The sequence below is a fragment of the Cynocephalus volans genome, chromosome 3 (genome assembly GCF_027409185.1).
Source record: "Cynocephalus volans isolate mCynVol1 chromosome 3, mCynVol1.pri, whole genome shotgun sequence".
NCBI lineage: Eukaryota > Metazoa > Chordata > Mammalia > Dermoptera > Cynocephalidae > Cynocephalus > Cynocephalus volans.
The window spans coordinates 56,668,014-56,685,425 of NC_084462.1; the positions used below are offsets into that span (position 1 = coordinate 56,668,014).

General features: G+C 49.9%; 1 protein-coding gene across 2 annotated transcripts in view; it reads left to right on the plus strand.

Annotated features, from left to right (window-relative positions):
- SEMA4B (semaphorin 4B) overlaps nt 1-16,168 on the plus strand; it is a 37,927-nt gene extending 21,759 nt beyond the window's left edge. The window contains exons 3-15 of one of the 2 annotated variants that reach the window (XM_063090304.1): nt 4,022-4,185; nt 4,355-4,417; nt 8,638-8,736; nt 9,504-9,615; nt 9,894-10,007; nt 10,134-10,285; nt 11,127-11,308; nt 11,447-11,597; nt 12,679-12,889; nt 12,988-13,103; nt 13,378-13,544; nt 14,677-14,762; nt 14,979-16,168. In XM_063090304.1, the coding sequence (XP_062946374.1) occupies nt 4,022-4,185; nt 4,355-4,417; nt 8,638-8,736; nt 9,504-9,615; nt 9,894-10,007; nt 10,134-10,285; nt 11,127-11,308; nt 11,447-11,597; nt 12,679-12,889; nt 12,988-13,103; nt 13,378-13,544; nt 14,677-14,762; nt 14,979-15,715 (2,354 nt within the window). In that variant the 3' untranslated portion in view covers nt 15,716-16,168. Of the gene's footprint in view, nt 1-4,021; nt 4,186-4,354; nt 4,418-8,637; nt 8,737-9,503; nt 9,616-9,893; nt 10,008-10,133; nt 10,286-11,126; nt 11,309-11,446; nt 11,598-12,678; nt 12,890-12,987; nt 13,104-13,377; nt 13,545-14,676; nt 14,763-14,978 lie in introns of those variants that run through there. The other variant, XM_063090305.1, reaches the window with a different exon arrangement.
- Nucleotides 16,169-17,412: the final 1,244 nt, after the last annotated feature.

The window sequence follows — 17,412 nt, forward strand, 5'->3', positions numbered from 1 at the left end:
CCACAAGGGCAAAGAGGATCATGGGGCCGGGGCCATCAGCACACCAGGGCTTTGAGTCTGAGGCTTAGGGCAGAGGGATGAGGGCAAGGATGGAGGAGAGTCCCCAGAATGGGAATGCTTGGTATTAGGGGCCCTTCACCTGCTTTTCCAAGGCACATTCCACGTTCTGCCCCTTTGTCCTTTCATTTACTGTGCTCCCGATGGGGCTGGAGGAGATGTGGGGGGTTCTCAAGTAGCTGGCTCGTTTGGAGGCCTGGCTGGGCCAGGGACTGGCTGCTGCCCAGGCTTCCCCTCCAGTCTGGCTGTGCTGTGTCTGTGGGACCCTTGGCAGGTTTCCACGCCTCTACCAGGCCGAAGTGGAGTCGAGCTGCCACCTGGGACTTGGGCTTATCTCTGACTCTCGGCATTTCTGTAACTGGACAGATTCCAAGGGCGGCCTCCTGCCTAGACTTACGGGACCCACCCAGGTGGAAACGCCTCTCCTCTGAAGGCAGATAAGCATTAGCAAATGTGAGCCAGCCCTTGCCTTCAGAAAACTTTGTGGAGGGGTGCAAAAGATAAGGAGGGACCACAGTAGTTATCAGCCCTGGTTTCACTGACTCCTCATGAACCTCCAGTGAGTTTTTTTTACTTATTTTTCACTGTCCCCCTGAGATGTATGAGGAAGCTGCCGCTCAGTGAGATGATGTCTGCACTGCCCTATAGAAGGGCCCGCTTGATGCTTCTCAGAGTGTGGCCTTAGACCACCTACTCCAGAATTACCTGGGAGCTGGTAAAATTGCACATTCTCAGGCCCCATCCCAGACCAGCAGCAGCAGAATTTAGGGGGGCAGGCCCTGGGTCTGCAGTTTATATCTTCCAGGTGATTTTGCTGCATCCTACGCTTCGCAGACCATGGGCTCAGGAAGGAACCTTCCTAGGCCGGCCTTCTACCCCAGCTCCTTTTTTGCTGCGGGGCTCTGCATAAGTTGCTTAAACTCTCTGAGCTTTGATTTCCTCATTTGTAAACTAGAGATAACAACAGTACCTACCTCACAGGATTGTGGTGGAGATGCAGGGAATTAGCATCTGCAACATGGTTAGCACAGCACCTTCCCAGGGGGAGTGGACCTATAGTGGCCAAGGGGAAAGGGCTCCTTGGGGTGGTGGTTCTTACCAGGAGCAGAGCACAAGAAGGTCAGGCTGCTTGTTCATGGGACTCATCATTTGCACATAAAATGCAAGCAACGTGATTGGGCCCCAATGTGTTGGGGAAATTTCTGGTCTAGGAGCAGTGGGGGGTCAGTGCCGGGAACTTTCCTTGGGCCTCCCAATGCATAGAATACTGATGGGGAGTGGTAAGGGGTTGGGAATCTGAGGCAGAAGTCCAGTGGGGTTCTGGACTTTAACTAGTGTTAAAGGAGAGTCTCTTACTAGTTTAAAAAGGTCTCTGGACTACAGCTGTCCTATATGATTTCAATAGCAGAGTTTGGGCTCTGGGCCTTAAACAGGACTTTTCTCTGTGAATTCTCAGTGTAGTCCCACTTCTAACTCTGGTTCCAGCGTGTGACACGACTCCCAGCTGCAGAGCCACATATATTCACATAAACTCCTGCACTGGTCCCCTTGTGTCAGCACCTTCCCTCACCAGGAGACATTATGACTAGCAGCCTTGGGACCCCTGTCATCCCGCTGACTGGCAATATGCTATCCATCCCATATCTCAACAGGTGTGCTAGGAAGCCCCACCTGAGGGCTCACGTCAGCATTAGCTGCCAGGTAAAAAGCTGTGCTTCCCTGGAAAGACTGGTATGTGTTCCTCCTCTGGGACATTGAGGACAAAGTAACTTCGTGTCCTGTTTCTCTTAGGCCACTGAGAGGCTCAGCGCTGAATGTACAGCCCATCTCTGGTAGCTGTATGAGGACCCCATGACCTCCTATGTGAATCTGTCCTTCCTTTCTGGTTTAGATGTTTTCCTCAGATTTGTTTTTTTCTCTGCTCCTGATTTTAATGTTTATATTTCACTACTTTCTTTTCTTTGTATTCCTCACCCTTTTGGAACCAGGCTGGGGGTGTGTAAAAACACTCGATGCATAAATACCTACGAAGTCGTCTTCGTGACTGCTTTGCTGGCATGTTGCACTTGCCGCTTCCTCAGCTTCATGAGACTGTGTTTGTTTGTGTGTCATAAACCACTGATCAGCTGGGATCTGCCTGGGTCCATCAGGGTGGCTGCTTTTTTGCTTGTTTTTCTGTTCTCATCAGCTGCTTAGAATTTTAAAAATAATTTCTTGCCAAACCCATTTGTTACTCAAAGCATAAACAGTACCCTGGTGGATAGGTGGGTGAGTTTATTTCTTTTTTTCTTCTCTCTAATTTATATCTTCCACATTACACAAATATAACCTGCTTATTATAGAATCCAAAAATGATAAATGTGGAAAGGAAAGAAAAAATACCTATAATCCTATCAGGGATCCCACTTTTCTGCATTTTGTGATACATTCGTATGGATTTTTTTATTCCTGTGCTTATATTTTTCCACAAAAAAATAGAATCCGACCATATATACTATTTTATAACCTTCATTTTCACTTAGTGGTAGATAATTAGTATCTTTTACTTATTATGTATTCTGCAACAATGAAAGATATTTAAAATTTATATCAAGGATACATGCACATAATTTTTTTTTTTTTAAAGTGTAGAAGGGCTTATTGTAAAAAGCAAGAATTGTCTCAGTTTTCCTTGGCTCTAGGCCTGGTTAAAAGAGGCAACTTTTAATCATTTAGGGTTTTTTGTTCAACTGTGGTTTCCTCCATATCTCTAAGTGAAATGCTTATAGCACTATTTCTTGGCTTATCTGACTTCCTTACTTGCTGCTGAGAAAAATAAGGTTTTCCATCACTTACATCACCCTTCTCCACCTCCTCTCAACATATTTTGCCACTATATTTAAATTCCTTTCTATTGGTTACCTTTGCAATTTAAAATAATACACTTAAACCTCTCGATTTCTTTCTTTCTTTTTTTTTTTTTTTTAATGCACATTTTTATTTTTATTTATTTATTTATTTATTTGTCTTTTTTCGTGACCGGCACTCAGCCAGTGAGTGCACCGGCCATTCCCATATAGGATCCGAACCTGTGGCGGGAGCGTCACTGCGCTCCCAGCGCCGCACTCTCCCGAGTGCGCCACGGGCTCGGCCCCCTCTCGATTTCTTATTCCATTAGTCATTGACAGCATCTTGTGACCGTCTTCACTCTCAGGTCAAGATAATAGTCTCCATTCTTACTTAACAACCACCCTACCTCATCGTGGTATCTGTCTGTTGTATGTTCAAGTTTTGGAGGTCAAGGTTGGTAACATTCTCTTCTGTTTAATAACCGTCAGTCTTCCATGAGTGCAGGGGTGATGCTCAAAGGTGAGACCAGTGCCTAGCATTTGCATTACTCTGCCAGCGTAAATCATGGTCACTGCAGGGCTGAGGAATGGGCTGCACTTATATTTCCTTCTCTTTGGGTTTCATGGCACTCAAAGGAGAGTGTTAAATGTACGTTCCTTTCTTATATTCTGTTAATGTGCTCAAAAACTATCACTTTATATTTTAGTTTGCTTTATATTTTGACCATCCCTTTCTTATACAGCTTTGTTTGCTTGTTTTTCTGGAATTTCTAATATGACATCATTTTTACCAGCTGCATAGTAGTTAATTAAATGGAGTATCTTTTATTCTCACCTAGTACCCTATGGTTGGACTTACAGGTTTCCAATTTTTCATTAATGTGAATGGTGCTATAATTAAGGTTCTTTGCTCCTGAAAGAAGCATACATCTCTGTGCATTTGTTTCTTATATAATGTTTGAGAGTTCAAGAGTGCTGCTCCCCTTTAAGCCTGACCCCCTGCCCCCAGCCCCTTGCCACCCACTCCCTTGTTGAGCTATTTGTGATTAATGTGGCCTATTCTAGAGGTTTCTAGAGGTAAGAAGTTTCTCGTGGAAGGGATGGCCCCCAAGTAATGTCCATCTTCCTCTCCCCAGGCTCTGAAGAGCGGCCATTCCTCAGATTTGAAGCTGAAAATATCTCCAACTACACAGCCCTTCTGCTGAGCAGTGATGGCAAGACTCTGTATGTGGGTGCCCGAGAGGCCCTCTTTGCACTCAATACTAACCTCAGCTTCCTGCCAGGAGGGGAGTACCAGGAGGTGAGAGATGTTGCCCAGGGCTGGCTACACTGGGCAGAGGGTGGCAGAGGGAAGATGGACAGGAAGCTTGACCTTTTGGGTCTGAGGATGATGCAGACATGGAAGGAGGGAGGCTCAGCAAGTCCTCCATTCCCCTTACACATTCACCTTTCTCTTTGTCATTCCCCAGCTGCTGTGGAGTGCAGATGCAGAGAGGAAACAGCAGTGCAGCTTCAAGGGCAAGGACCCGCAGGTGAGCCAGTAGTGGAGGCAACCTGGGCTGAAGGAGTGATGGAGGGTGGTGGACCTGGGCCCAGGACAGAGGCAGGAGGTGGGCGCAGATATAGCCAGGCGTGGTAGAAGGGCATAGCCTTCTGTAATGGCCAGACCTGGGCTTGAATCCCAGCCCTGTACTTATTATCTCTATGACCTTGGACAAGTAGATTCATCTCTCTGAGCCTTAGTGTATGAACCTGTAAAGTGGGGATAATGATGCCAGTCTCACAGGGCTTACTGTGAGGATTCAATGAGCTAATAGGTATGAGGCACCTGGCACATAGTAAGTGCCAAATAAGTGTCAACTTCCAGCACATGCAGTCACTGGGTGGGGTGGGAGTTGTGGCCCTCCGCAGATGGGCCCTGATGTAGCAGGTCTGACTGATTCTGATTTGGTTTTGACCAAACCATTGGGTGAGGTCTAGTCCAACCTTGGGTTCTCCTGGAGGACTTCCCCACATTCCCAGAGGCCCCTGAGTACAGCAGGTGGTGGTTAAGACAAAGGCAAAAGAGCATAGGACTTGGGGTCAAGATACAAGTTCAAGTCCTGACTGCCCCTGACTCACCATCTCTTTATTCACCATTTATTAAGCACTTGCTCTGTGGTCATGTATTTTTAGGCACTGGAGATAAAATTGTGGAGGGAAAAAAAAAGGAAAAAGTCACTTAGTTTAAAAGGTAGTTAAGGGGCCGGCCCGTGGCTCACTCGGGAGAGTGTGGTGCTGATAACACCAAGGCCATGGGTTCGGATCCTGTATAGGGATGGTCAGTTCGCTCACTGGCTGAGCGTGGTGCTGACAACACCAAGTCAAGGGTTAAGATCCCCTTACCGGTCATCTTTTAAAAAAAAAAAAAAAGTAGTTAAGAAAAAAAAAGGTGGCCAGGTTACACTTCATAAAAAGTGACATTTGAGCCAAGATTAGGAGGTAAAGTAGTTGACCATGGGATACCTGGAGAAGGAACAGTACTTTGGATTTCACTCTGAGTAGGATATTTGGGAGCCAGTGGAGGGCTGAGCAGAGAAGTGACATGGTCTCACCTGTGTTTTAAAAGGGTCACTCCGACCACTGTGGTAGAATGTAGCCTCCAGGAAGTAGGAGAGAAGGAAGGAGACCAGTGAGGGGAAAGAGATAGTGGTGGCTCAGACTGGGGTGGTGTATTACTCCGTTTTTGTAGCTTATAGCAAAATACTTGGAACTGGGTAATTTAGAAGAAAACAAAATTTATTGCTTACAGTTTCTGAGGCTGGGAAGCCCAAAGTCCATCTGGTGGTGGTGACAGTGACTCAGGGGTCTCACATTGCAAGATGATGGGAGCAGAGAGAGAGAAAGACAGATCCCCCTCTTCTTTTAAAGCCCTCAGAATCACACCCCTGACCACCGTTTTTAATCCATTCACTATGGCACAGTTCTACAATCCAATCACTTCTTCAAGGCTCCACCTTTTGTCACTATAATAGGATTTCCCGCCCTCTTAACAGTCACCGTGGGGGCTAAGTTTTTAATATGTAAAACTTGGGGCACACAATTCAAGCTTCAGGGAGTTTGGGGGGAACATAACTGAATCCACTACATTCCACCCCTGGCCCCCCAAAACTCATGTCCCTTTCACACGCAAGTACATTAATTTCATCCCCAAAGTCTTAACTTGTTTCAACTCAGGAGTCCGAAGTTCAAAGTCCCATCTGTGAAATCAATACAAGTTATCTACCTCCAAGATACAATGGTGGGACAAACATAGGGTACATATTCCCATTCCAAAAGGGAGCGATAGGCCAAAAGAAAGGAGAAACAGGTCCCAGACAAATCCAAAATCCAGCAGGGCAGACATTAAATCTCAAAGCTGATGAATCTTGTAATTTGACTCCATGTTCAACGTCCTCTGCACGCTGGTGGAGGGGTTGGGTCCCCAAGTCCTTGGGCAGCTCTGCCTCTATGGCTTTCCTGGTCTCAGGTGATGCTTTAGCTCTCACAGGCTGGTGCTATACACAGGTAGTAGCTCCACAGGTCTGGGGTCTCCATGGTGGTTCTGCTCTCATGGCTCCACTAGACATGGCACTGATGGGGTTTCTCTGCTGCAACTCTGACTGCACGTTTCCACTCGGCGTTGCTCTAGCAAAGGTTGTCTGAGGTGACTCTGCCCCTGCAACAGATCTCTTCCTGGGCCCCCAGCCTTTTCCATACATCATCTGAAATTGGGGTGGAGGCTCCCAAGCCTCTACAGCTCTAGCATTCCACGAGCCTGCAGACCTAACACCACATGGATGCTGCCAAGGCCGCTAGCTAGTATTTTCCAAAGCTACACGTCCTGTCACACCTGGGGCCAATTTACCTACAGCTGGAGCAGCCAAAGCAGCTAGGGTGCTGGTGCTGGAAGCAGCTTCTCAAGGTGGCCCTGGGCAGCAAGCCCATGGAGGGTGCGTCAGGCCTGTTCCCCAGGACTATTTTGTCTCCCTAGGTCTTTGGGCCTGTAATGGAAAGGTTGGCTCCAGAGGCTTCTGCAGTGCCTTCAGAGACTTTTTCTCCTTCTCTTGATAATCCCTTTCCTTTGTACTAATCTTAGTACCATTGAATTTTTCTTCTGAAAATGCTCTCTGCTTCTCCACCACATGGTCAGGCTGTAAAATTTCCAAATCTTTACACTCTGCTTTCCTTTTAAATTCTGGCTTTATGTCATGCCTTTGCTGCCATAACTCAGCATAGGCTGTTACAAGTAGCCCTGCAGCTTCCTTAATGCTTTGCTGCTTAGAAATTTCTTCTGCTGAGTACTCTGGTACACAACTGCTAAGTTCCAACTTCCACAGTGTCCTAGGGCATGGACCAAATGCAGCCAAGTTCCTTGCTAGTTCACAGCAAGGGAGATATTTACCCCAGTTTCCGAAAAACTCCTTCTTATTTCTATCTGAGACCTCCTTAGAATGGTCTTTACAGTCCATATTTCTGTCAGCATTCTGCTCGCCACCATGTAACCAGTCTCTGAGACATTTCAAACTTTCCCTCGTCTTTTTGTTTTCTGAGTTCTCCAAACTCCTCCAACCTATGCCTAACACCCAGTTCCAAAGCTGCATCCACATTTTCAAGTACTTGTTATAAGCAACACTCCACTTCTGGTACCAATTTCCTGTATTACTCCATTTTTGTAGCTTATAACAAAATACTTGGAACTGGGTAATTTATAAGAAAACAAAATTTATTGCTTACAGTTTCTGAGGCTGGGAAGTCCAAAGTCCACCCAGTGGTGGTGACACTGACCCAGGGGTCTCACATTGTAAGATGATGGAAGCAGAGAGAAAGAGAGATAGACTCTCCTCTTCTTTTAAAGCCCTCAGAACCATGCCCCTGACCACTATTTTTAATCTTTTCACTACTGCATGGTCCTACAATCCAATCACCTCTTCAAGGCTCCACCTTTCGATTACCATAATAGGACTTCCCACCCTCTTAACAGTCACAGTGGGGACTAAGTTTCTAATACATAAATCTTGGGGCACACAATTCAAGCTTCAGGGAGTTTTGGGGGGGCATAATTAAATCTACTACAGATGGTATCAGTAAAGGGAGCAAGAAATGGTCGGATTCTGGATGGGCTGAAGATGGAGCCACCAGCATTTCCTGATAGAAAGCTGTGGGCTATGAGAAGCAAAAGGAGCCAAGGCTGCCCACAAGGTTTATGGCCTCAACAACTGAAAAGGTGGAGTTGCCACTAATGAGAGTGGAAGAATCTCAGGAGGAGCAAGTTTTTGGGGAATGGTCAGAAGCTCTGTTAGAGATGCATTAAACCCCTTGTGGAGGTAATACATGACTCTGAGGTTCAGGGTTCAGGACTGAGTGTTTCCTCCTGCTCTGGCTGTGGCTTTCTCACCAGATTGGTTGGGAGGGAACTCTGGTTTTCACTGAGTTTTAGAAGAGGACCCTCAGGGGCCAAGGCAGCCCATAAGGTGGGATTCTGTACCCTTAACCCCCTGACTGAAGGAAAGTTTGCCAGTCACAAAGCTAGCTGAGCCCCAAGGTGCCCTGTAGAGTGCACTCTGTGGTCACTGCCTGCTCTGCCCTAGGAAGCTCCTGGATTCTCATTTGTTCCCAGACTTGAGTGCTCCGCTCCCAGGCCTAGCCTTGAGTCTGGAGGGGAGGGCTTGGCGGTGCCCTCTGGTAGCATGCTTGTGCCCAGGCCTGACTTTCTCGCCTTCCTTCCCCTCAGCGCGACTGTCAGAACTACATCAAGATCCTCCTGCCACTCAACAGCAGCCACCTGTACACCTGCGGCACAGCCGCCTTCAGCCCTATGTGCACCTACATTGTAAGTGCCCCTCCTCTACCCTGGGGCTGGCCTGGGAACTGCCCCTCTTTCTCCCCAGGGAGCTGTTCTTTAGCACCAACCCCTGGTGAAGATCAGGGCCCAAGGGGAGACTTCTAGGTAGCAGTGGGCTCTGAGGTCTACCACCTTGGCACCCATCCCCACCCCGACAGCCGGGGTCTCCCTGCAGGGGGAAGGACAAGGCTGCATGCAATCACCCACACACAAAGACCCTGCCCTACCTTCGACTTGCCGCTCTCTTGTGCTTCCTCCCGCTTCTCTCCCTTGCTCTTGCTTGGTTCTCTCATCTCATCTTGGTTCTCTCTCTCATCTCTCTCATCTCATCTCCCCGTTTCGTTCCTACCCTGTGCACACCCTAGCAGAGGGTGGCATTTGAGGCCATGGATTGAAGCACCAGCTTTGGAGTTAGACATCCCTGGGCACCTTGAGGCTCAGCTAGTTTTGTGATTGGCAAACTTTCCTTTGGTCGGGGGCGGTGAAGGACACAGAATGAGTCCTGTTGCTGCCCCTTCCTGATCTACATAACTTTCTAAGCCTCATCTTCCATCTGCCAAAAAAGGACCAATGGTGCCTGCTGCATCAGATACTATGAGATGGTGTAGCTCTCTACCCTAGGTACAGGGGTGAGGACAGCCTGTCTGACACCTACCCCCTCCTGTCCCACGCACTGCACCTGCTTGCAGAGTTGCCTCCAAGCCCACGTCTCATTACCTGACATGCCCCTCAGTCTGCCTTTCTGCTCCTTGCAGAATGTGGAGAACTTCACTCTGGCACAAGATAAAGTGGGGAATGTCCTCCTGGAAGATGGCAAGGGCCGTTGTCCCTTTGACCCCAATTTCAAATCCACAGCCCTGGTGGTTGGTGAGTTTTGGGGGCAGGATGGGCACATCGAAGCTCCATGCAGGAGCAGCAGGTGCACAGGGCTGGCTCTGGGCAGGATGAGTCCCATGTCTGAGCTGGTGGGTCCATGCCATGCTGATGGCTAGGGGTGCAAAGTGACCATGGGTTGCCCTTGGATTTGGCTTTTCCAAGTCCTGCTTCCTTCTCTGCCCACTGTAGGCAAGATGGGTAGTGCTGGGGTCACTCTGGGACCTGAGTAGAGAGAAGGGGCCATTCTCATGGGAATGTTTTCTTGGCAGATGGTGAGCTCTACACTGGAACAGTCAGCAGTTTCCAGGGCAATGACCCGGCCATCTCCCGGAGCCAAAGCCTCCGCCCTACCAAGACTGAGAGCTCCCTCAACTGGCTACAAGGTGAAGTCCTCCTGCCACCCACCCAGTGGGCAATCATGGGTGTCTGTGTGAGGGGGCAGTCTCCCCCAGCAGGGCCTGTCTCCAGGGTTTCTGGGCTGACTCCGCACTCCCCACTGGACCCTACAGACCCAGCCTTTGTTGCCTCAGCCTATGTTCCGGAAAGCCTGGGCAGCTTGCAAGGTGACGATGACAAGATCTACTTTTTCTTCAGTGAGACTGGACAGGAGTTTGAGTTCTTTGAGAATACCATTGTGTCCCGCATTGCACGCATCTGCAAGGTGAGGGGGATGGGCTCTCAGTGTGACCACTCCCCAGACGCTGAAGGCTACGCTTTTCTCTTTCTCCTTTTACATTAAAATATCTCATATATTGTTTTTTTTCTTACTTAAGAATATTGGAAAATATTGAGAAGTATACACAAAAATCACAAGATAAAGAGGCAGTGTAGCATCATTCTTAAGAGCACAGACTTGGGAGGCAGACTGCTCAGGTTCAGAGCCTGCTCATCATGGGATCTAGGATCTGGGGCAAGTCCCTCATGCTCTTGGTTGAACAGTTTACTCGTCTGTTAAATGGGAACACCACCACCACTGACCTCAGAGACGTTACGTGGATTAATTAATCCATGTAAAGCTCTTAGCATTGTGGTAGGCAGTGACTCATTGTGAATTATTGCTGTTATAATCCCACCTCCCCACCACAAGAAGGGACTTCTGTTAACATTTTAGAATGTTCCTTGCTGATCTTTTTTTTGCGTATGTGTAACTATATGTGTATTTATATTATTAACTTATTTACAGATACGAGTTTTGCTGTATCCTTTGGCATCCTAGTTTGCTCAGCAGTAAATCATGGACACCTTTCCATATTTACGTAGGCTCCCATTCATCCTTGTTTCTTTGTAATCTGCAGTCAGAAAGGACTCTTGTGATGGCTCATGTACGCTGTCTCCAAGTTTTCTGGATTTTAGGTGGAACTCAGTCCTGACTTTCATTTGCCCTTCATTCCCAGTGTCTGTCTCAGCTACTGCTGGGGAGGGGACAGCGAGGAGATATCATGCCTCCACCCCATGGCCCCGGCTTGTGCCTAAGCCCAGCTTGTCCCTCATTCTTCCTCCAGGGTGATGAGGGTGGTGAACGGGTGCTGCAGCAGCGCTGGACGTCCTTTCTTAAGGCCCAGCTGCTGTGCTCCCGGCCCGACGACGGCTTCCCATTCAACGTGCTGCAGGACGTCTTCACGCTCAGCCCCAGCCCCCAGGACTGGCGCAACACGCTTTTCTACGGGGTCTTCACTTCCCAGTGGTAGGGCCCCAAGGACCTAGCTGGGGTTGGGAGGGTGAAGGGTGTCTGGGACTGAGCCCGGGAGCCTCCCTTTGGGCCCAGCTAGCCTCATCCTGAACCCCCAGGGCTCCTAGATTAATGCAGCTGATTCCCTTGCAGGCACAGGGGCACTACAGAGGGCTCTGCTGTCTGTGTCTTCACTATGAAAGATGTGCAGAAGGTCTTTGACGGCCTCTACAAGGAGGTGAACCGTGAGACACAGCAGTGGTACACTGTGACCCAGCTGGTGCCCACGCCTCGGCCTGGAGCGGTGGGTACTAGCTCCCTGAACCTAGAGTGGGTGCTGGGACCAAGGCTGCCTAGCCTCAGACAAATCACTTGGCTTCTCTGAATCTGTTTTCTCATCTTTAAATTGGGGACATAAGCCCAGGCCTTCTTGTCTTAGTGGGTTAGATGTGACTATGAATGTCAGAATGCCTTCAATCCTGTCTCAAGCCAGGCAGGTGTGCCCCCATCAGGCCGCTGACTGCACACTATAGTAATCGTCCCTTCGCTGAGTCCTACCCTGCCTTAGCTGTGAGCTCCTTATTTAATTACAAGTGACCAAATGACCAGGCCATAGGGAAATAGTCCTTTCTTCTTTTCTTCCAGTCTAACGGGCTCCCCCTAAAACCAACCTTGAGACAAAGATAGGAATGCCAATAGTTTATTTGGGAGGTGATCCCAGGAAGCAGTGTGGGGGAGTAGAAAGGTGAGAGGGAGGGAGGAGAGCCAGAACAGCGTGTGTCATTTGGCCTTTAGCACTGTGGGCAGCTGGAGCTCAGACCGCTGGGCCCCCTGAGCCGGTATGGAGTATGTCTCAGAATTGTCCCACTGGAGATATGTGGGTGGGAAAAAAATAAAATTGTCCCACCAGAGTAGTTGTCACCAACTCCTGTGCCTCATTGGTTGAGGGCCACTCCACCCTGGTGCAGAAAAACCCTCGAGCAGAGAGAATCAGGAGGCCCCAGGCAAGTGCGGGAATTAACTGCAGCCAGCTCTTGCCGTTGCACAAGACTCTGCTCATCCAGGGCTCCCTGAGTGCTGGTGAAGGGAGGCTGGAGGAGCAGGAAGTGTGTTCATGGCCCTTGAGGCCGTGTGTGCATGTGATGGTGAGGAGAGGGGTTCAGGGAGGAGGCACAGCAAAGAAACTCTGCATGCCCTTGGTTTCTCCACACCCTGGGCTTTGCACTTGGCCTTCAAACCGGCACATTGGCCCTCTGCAAAACTGCGAGAGATGAGCTGTGGCTCCCGAGGTGGGGCCAATACGGCTGTGTTCCCTGGGGAGGCAGGGCCCCATCCTGCCTGCACCCTCCAGTGTTGCAGCCTGACGCTGCTGCCTTCTCCTTCAGTGCATCACCAACAGTGCCCGGGAAAGGAAGATCAACTCGTCCCTGCAGCTCCCAGACCGAGTGCTGAACTTCCTCAAGGACCACTTCCTGATGGATGGGCAGGTCCGCAGCCACCTGCTGCTGCTTCAGCCCCAGGCCCGCTACCAGCGTGTGGCTGTACACCACGTCCCTGGCCTTCACCATACCTACGATGTCCTCTTCCTGGGCACAGGTGAGAGCCTGCAGCATGGCAGGCTTGGGGGAGAGGGTATGGCTGGTGGTCATGGGCGGTGCGCTCCCTGCAGGGCCTGAGTCCTGTCTATGCTCCAGGTGATGGCCGGCTACACAAGGCGGTGGACGTAGGCTCCAGGGTGCACATCATCGAGGAGCTCCAGATCTTCTCACCAGAACAGCCTGTGCAAAATCTGCTTCTGGACACCCACAGGGTAAGCAGGCAAAGGAGGAGTCTGGGCATTGTGTGCTTGGGGGGGTGCCCCTCCAGTATCACTAAGCAGCCCCCACCCAGCTTGTCTTCCCTAGCCCCAGCAAGATGGAAAGATACGGGATCCAGGTTCATGGCACAGGCTCTCAGAAAGTGGGGATGCCAGGAACATGATGGAAGCCCCTTGGGGTGGTCTGGTGGGCATGTGAGCCAGGTGTGGCATGGGTGATGGCCCTCGTTACCATGCCCTCTCTCATCCGCCATGTCTGGCTGTGCAGGGGCTGCTGTATGCTGCCTCATACTCGGGTGTAGTCCAGGTGCCTGTGGCCAACTGCAGCCTGTACCACAGCTGTGGGGACTGTCTCCTTGCCCGGGACCCCTACTGTGCATGGAGTGGCTCCAGCTGCCAGCATATCAGCCTCTACCAGCCTGAGCTGGCCTCCAGGTGAGAGCGCCCAAAGGCCCCCTTCCCCCTCATCCATCCCTGCGCACTGGGCCTCAGAACACCTTGCCTAGGCCCTCTACAGGATCACTAAATGGCCTCATTCACCTCCATTGTCTCAACATAATTATTAGTTAGCTTTCTTGCTTACTCTGAAAAATGTTGTAGTTCTGACAGTAAGTTTATATGTTTGTCTTTCCTACCTATCTGTAAAGCAGGGACATAATTTGATAAAGTATGAAATGTCACAGCTATGAAAAGCCTTGCAGGAGAATGTGGATTGGCTTGTGAATGTGTTTTAGTAATAATAAGGGCTACAAACGGTCCTTTAACAAACCCATTAAAAATTGGTTTCAGAATAAGCTATTTGGATTGTAAAATGTTCATTTAGAAAATAGGGATGAGCATGAACAAAATAAAAACTACCCCTCCCCTTACTGGCCAACTGCCAGCAAACAAACAACCTAAGCCTAATCCCACCACCTAGAGAGAATCACAGTGAGATTTTGATATATTACCCTCTCAGATTTTTCTACATGTGTAAATTAAACGAAAATCCATGTATTCTAAAAAATGAGATCTGTCCCATTTGTAGTGTTCTTGCTTCATATGTGGATGGACATAACTGATGTCAGTTTTGTATTTCAAACAACCAAGCATGAGCATATATACATATACCTGGAGGACACACTAGAAATGTTAACTGTCATGATCGCTGGATGGTAGATGATATGTAATTTTTGCAGTGTTTTTATCCTTTGTGCTTGCTTGAGTTTTCCATTTTCTGAGTGCATCAGTAATTACTTCTTCATTATTTTTTATTAAATAAATGAATGCATGTGCATTTCTAAAAAAGAGATATATACATACTTACAGATCCAGCTGTTCTTCCAGACTTTTTCTGAGGGTACATACTGCTTTTCTAATTAAGGGAAATAGTATAGTAATTTTCATTTGAAATAATGCTGATTCAAAGCCTGTGGGGGTGGGGAATCAGCTCAGGGCAGTCTGTCATTTGGGCCTGGCGGTCTCTGAGTGCTAGATCCCTTACCCAGGCTGAGTCTGTATTGAGCCGTGAGGGAACATGGGCTCACAGGGCTTCCTGGCCTATCCTAGACTTTTCTCTGTTCCCCAGGCCATGGATCCAGGACATCGAGGGAGCCAATACCAAGGATCTCTGCAACACTTCCTGGGACAGGCCCCAGTCTATTGTACCAACAGGTAAGGTGCCCCCTCAAAGGGTGGAGGAGAGAAGTGGGGGCCAAGTCTGCTTGGAAGGCTTCTTAGGCGTGTAAATGCCTTTTCTCACATGCACATCCCTCCAGCCCTGCATGCAGGGCCCCAGAAAGTGAGACTCAGACAGTCCTAGGAGTCCCAGTTGCCCGTCAGGGCCCCAAGAGCGCAGCCCCCCACACCCCATGCCTCTTTTGCCCGCAGGCGAGAAGCCATGTGAGCAAGTCCAGTTCCAGCCCAACACAGTGAACACCTTGGCCTGCCCTCTCCTCTCCAACCTGGCGACCCGGCTCTGGCTGCACAACGGGTCCCCTGTCAATGCCTCGGCCTCCTGCCGTGTGTTGCCCACTGGAGACCTACTGCTGGTGGGCAGCCAGCAGGGGCTGGGGGTGTTCCAGTGCTGGTCGCTAGAGGAGGGCTTCCAGCAGCTGGTGGCCAGCTACTGCCCAGAGGTGATGGACGACAGGGCGGCGGACCGAACAAACGGGGTCGGCAGCATGCCTGTCATCACGTCAGGTGTGAGTGCGCCAGCTGGTGCCAAAGCCAGCTGGGGTGTGGACAAGTCCTACTGGAACGAGTTCCTGGTGATGTGCATCCTCTTTGTGCTCGCTGTGGTGCTTCTGGTTTTATTCTTCCTCTACCGGCACCGGGACGGCATGAAAGTCTTCCTGAAGCAGGGAGAGTGTGCTAGTGTGCACCCCAAGACCCGCCCTGTGGTGCTGCCGCCTGAGATCCGGCCGCTGAATGGTGTAGGCCCTCCTACCTCCCCACTCGACCACCGAGGCTACCAGACGCTGTCAGATAGCTCTCCCAAGCCCCGGGTCTTCACCGAGTCAGAGAAGAGGCCACTTAGCATCCAAGACAGCTTTGTGGAGGTGTCCCCAGTGTGTCCCCGGCCGCGGGTCCGCCTGGGCTCTGAGATTCGTGACTCTGTGGTATGAGAGCTGACTACTAGAGGAGGCCACCCTGGCTTCAGGAGCCATGAATGCTCAGAGGGGGTGGCTACACCTCCACTTCTCCTGGAACACAGCCCCGGTGCCTAGCCCTCAGGAGCTTTGGGGCCAGCTGGCCTACTGCTCTTCAGCCAAGTAGTGAGGCCCCACAAACCAGACAGCCATGGCCCTGAAGGTCCTGCCTGAAGACGGGGCCTGCCCAGTGGGCAGAACAATGCTCCTGATGTAAACTGAGCCCTTTGTTTAAGAAACAATAGAAAATGTGAAACCAGACAGAGAGGGAGAGAGACAACACGCAATGGCACGCACGTGGCCACTCCAGTTCACAGCCTCCTGGCCCCCGGGGGTGTTGGAGACTCATCCAAAATGGTTGTTTGAGGGCCGACGCCATGGCGCACTCGGGAGAGTGCGGCGCTGGGAGCGCAGCAGTGCTCCCGCCACGGGTTCGGATCCTATATAAGGATGGCTGGTGTGCTCACTGGCTGAGCGCGGTGTGGCCGGTCACGAAAAAGACAAAAAAAAAAAAAAAAAAAAATGGTTGAGACAGAGTTGGAAATCCTTCACCAACTGGCCTCTTCCACCTTCTGCCTTACCCTACTGCCACAAGCTGCCCTTTCTCACTGCAGAACCAGGGGCCAGCTTGGGCTCCGCAGGTGCTGCCTTGCCAGCCAGCCAGCCAAGGATCTAGTTGTTGCCGCCATCATCCTACAACCTCAGGGACCAGAGGGCCAGGCTGGCACTCCAGTCCCCACCTGGCCCTGAGCTCAGACCCAACTCCTGGACCTTTCCAGCCTGTATCAGGCTGTGGCCACATGAGAGGACGGCGTGAGCCCAGAAGAGTTAATGACAATATACACCTTTCCCTTGGAATACAAGGAAGAGACTGATACCTGCCTTCCTCCATTCCATCCTGAAAAAACCTGAGTGTCCCCTTCTACCACATCCACCCTAGCCCCATATTCGAACACAGACACAGGAAACAAACTGTACCCTGTCTTCTTCCCAGTCCCCAATTCACCCGTCACACCTTGCCTGTCTCTACTTTAAGGGATAGTGACAATGTCTCCAGCACAGGGGCCCTGAATTTATATGGGTTTTATATTTTTTTTAATAAGATGCACTTTAATTTTTTTAAAAATAAAATCTGAACAGTTATTGTTTAATCATGGCCCTTCCTCTTAAAGGGCTGCTGCTTTTTCAGGTTGGTCTCGTTCTGAGTTCTGGGGGAGTTCTGAGCCTCCTCTTCACAGGGACCAGTGAGCCAGTCAGCCTACCCTGGCTGACGACATCTCACAGTGGAGCGTGGCTCTTAGGTGGGGAGTTTAACCCACTGATGGGCAGGGGCGAGGGATTCATTTGGTTTACCTCAGCCACTTTACTCTGCATCCCTGGTTCAGTTCAGCAGAGGTGGGGACACAGGGGACAGGGCCTTTTTTTTCCTTAACTATTTAAAAATTTCTCAAATGATTACACAGTAAAATTGACTTTTTTTCTTTTGGTGTATGGTTCTTTGCGTTTTAACGTGTAGAAATTCATGTAACCAGCACCACAATCAGGATATGGGAGTGTTCCATCCCTCACACACTGACCCGGGGGTGGGCGGCGTGGGCGTGTGGTTTGACTTCCCACTGGCCCCTTCTTTAGATGGTGCTTATTCCTAGCATGACTGAAGGCTCCTAGAAGTT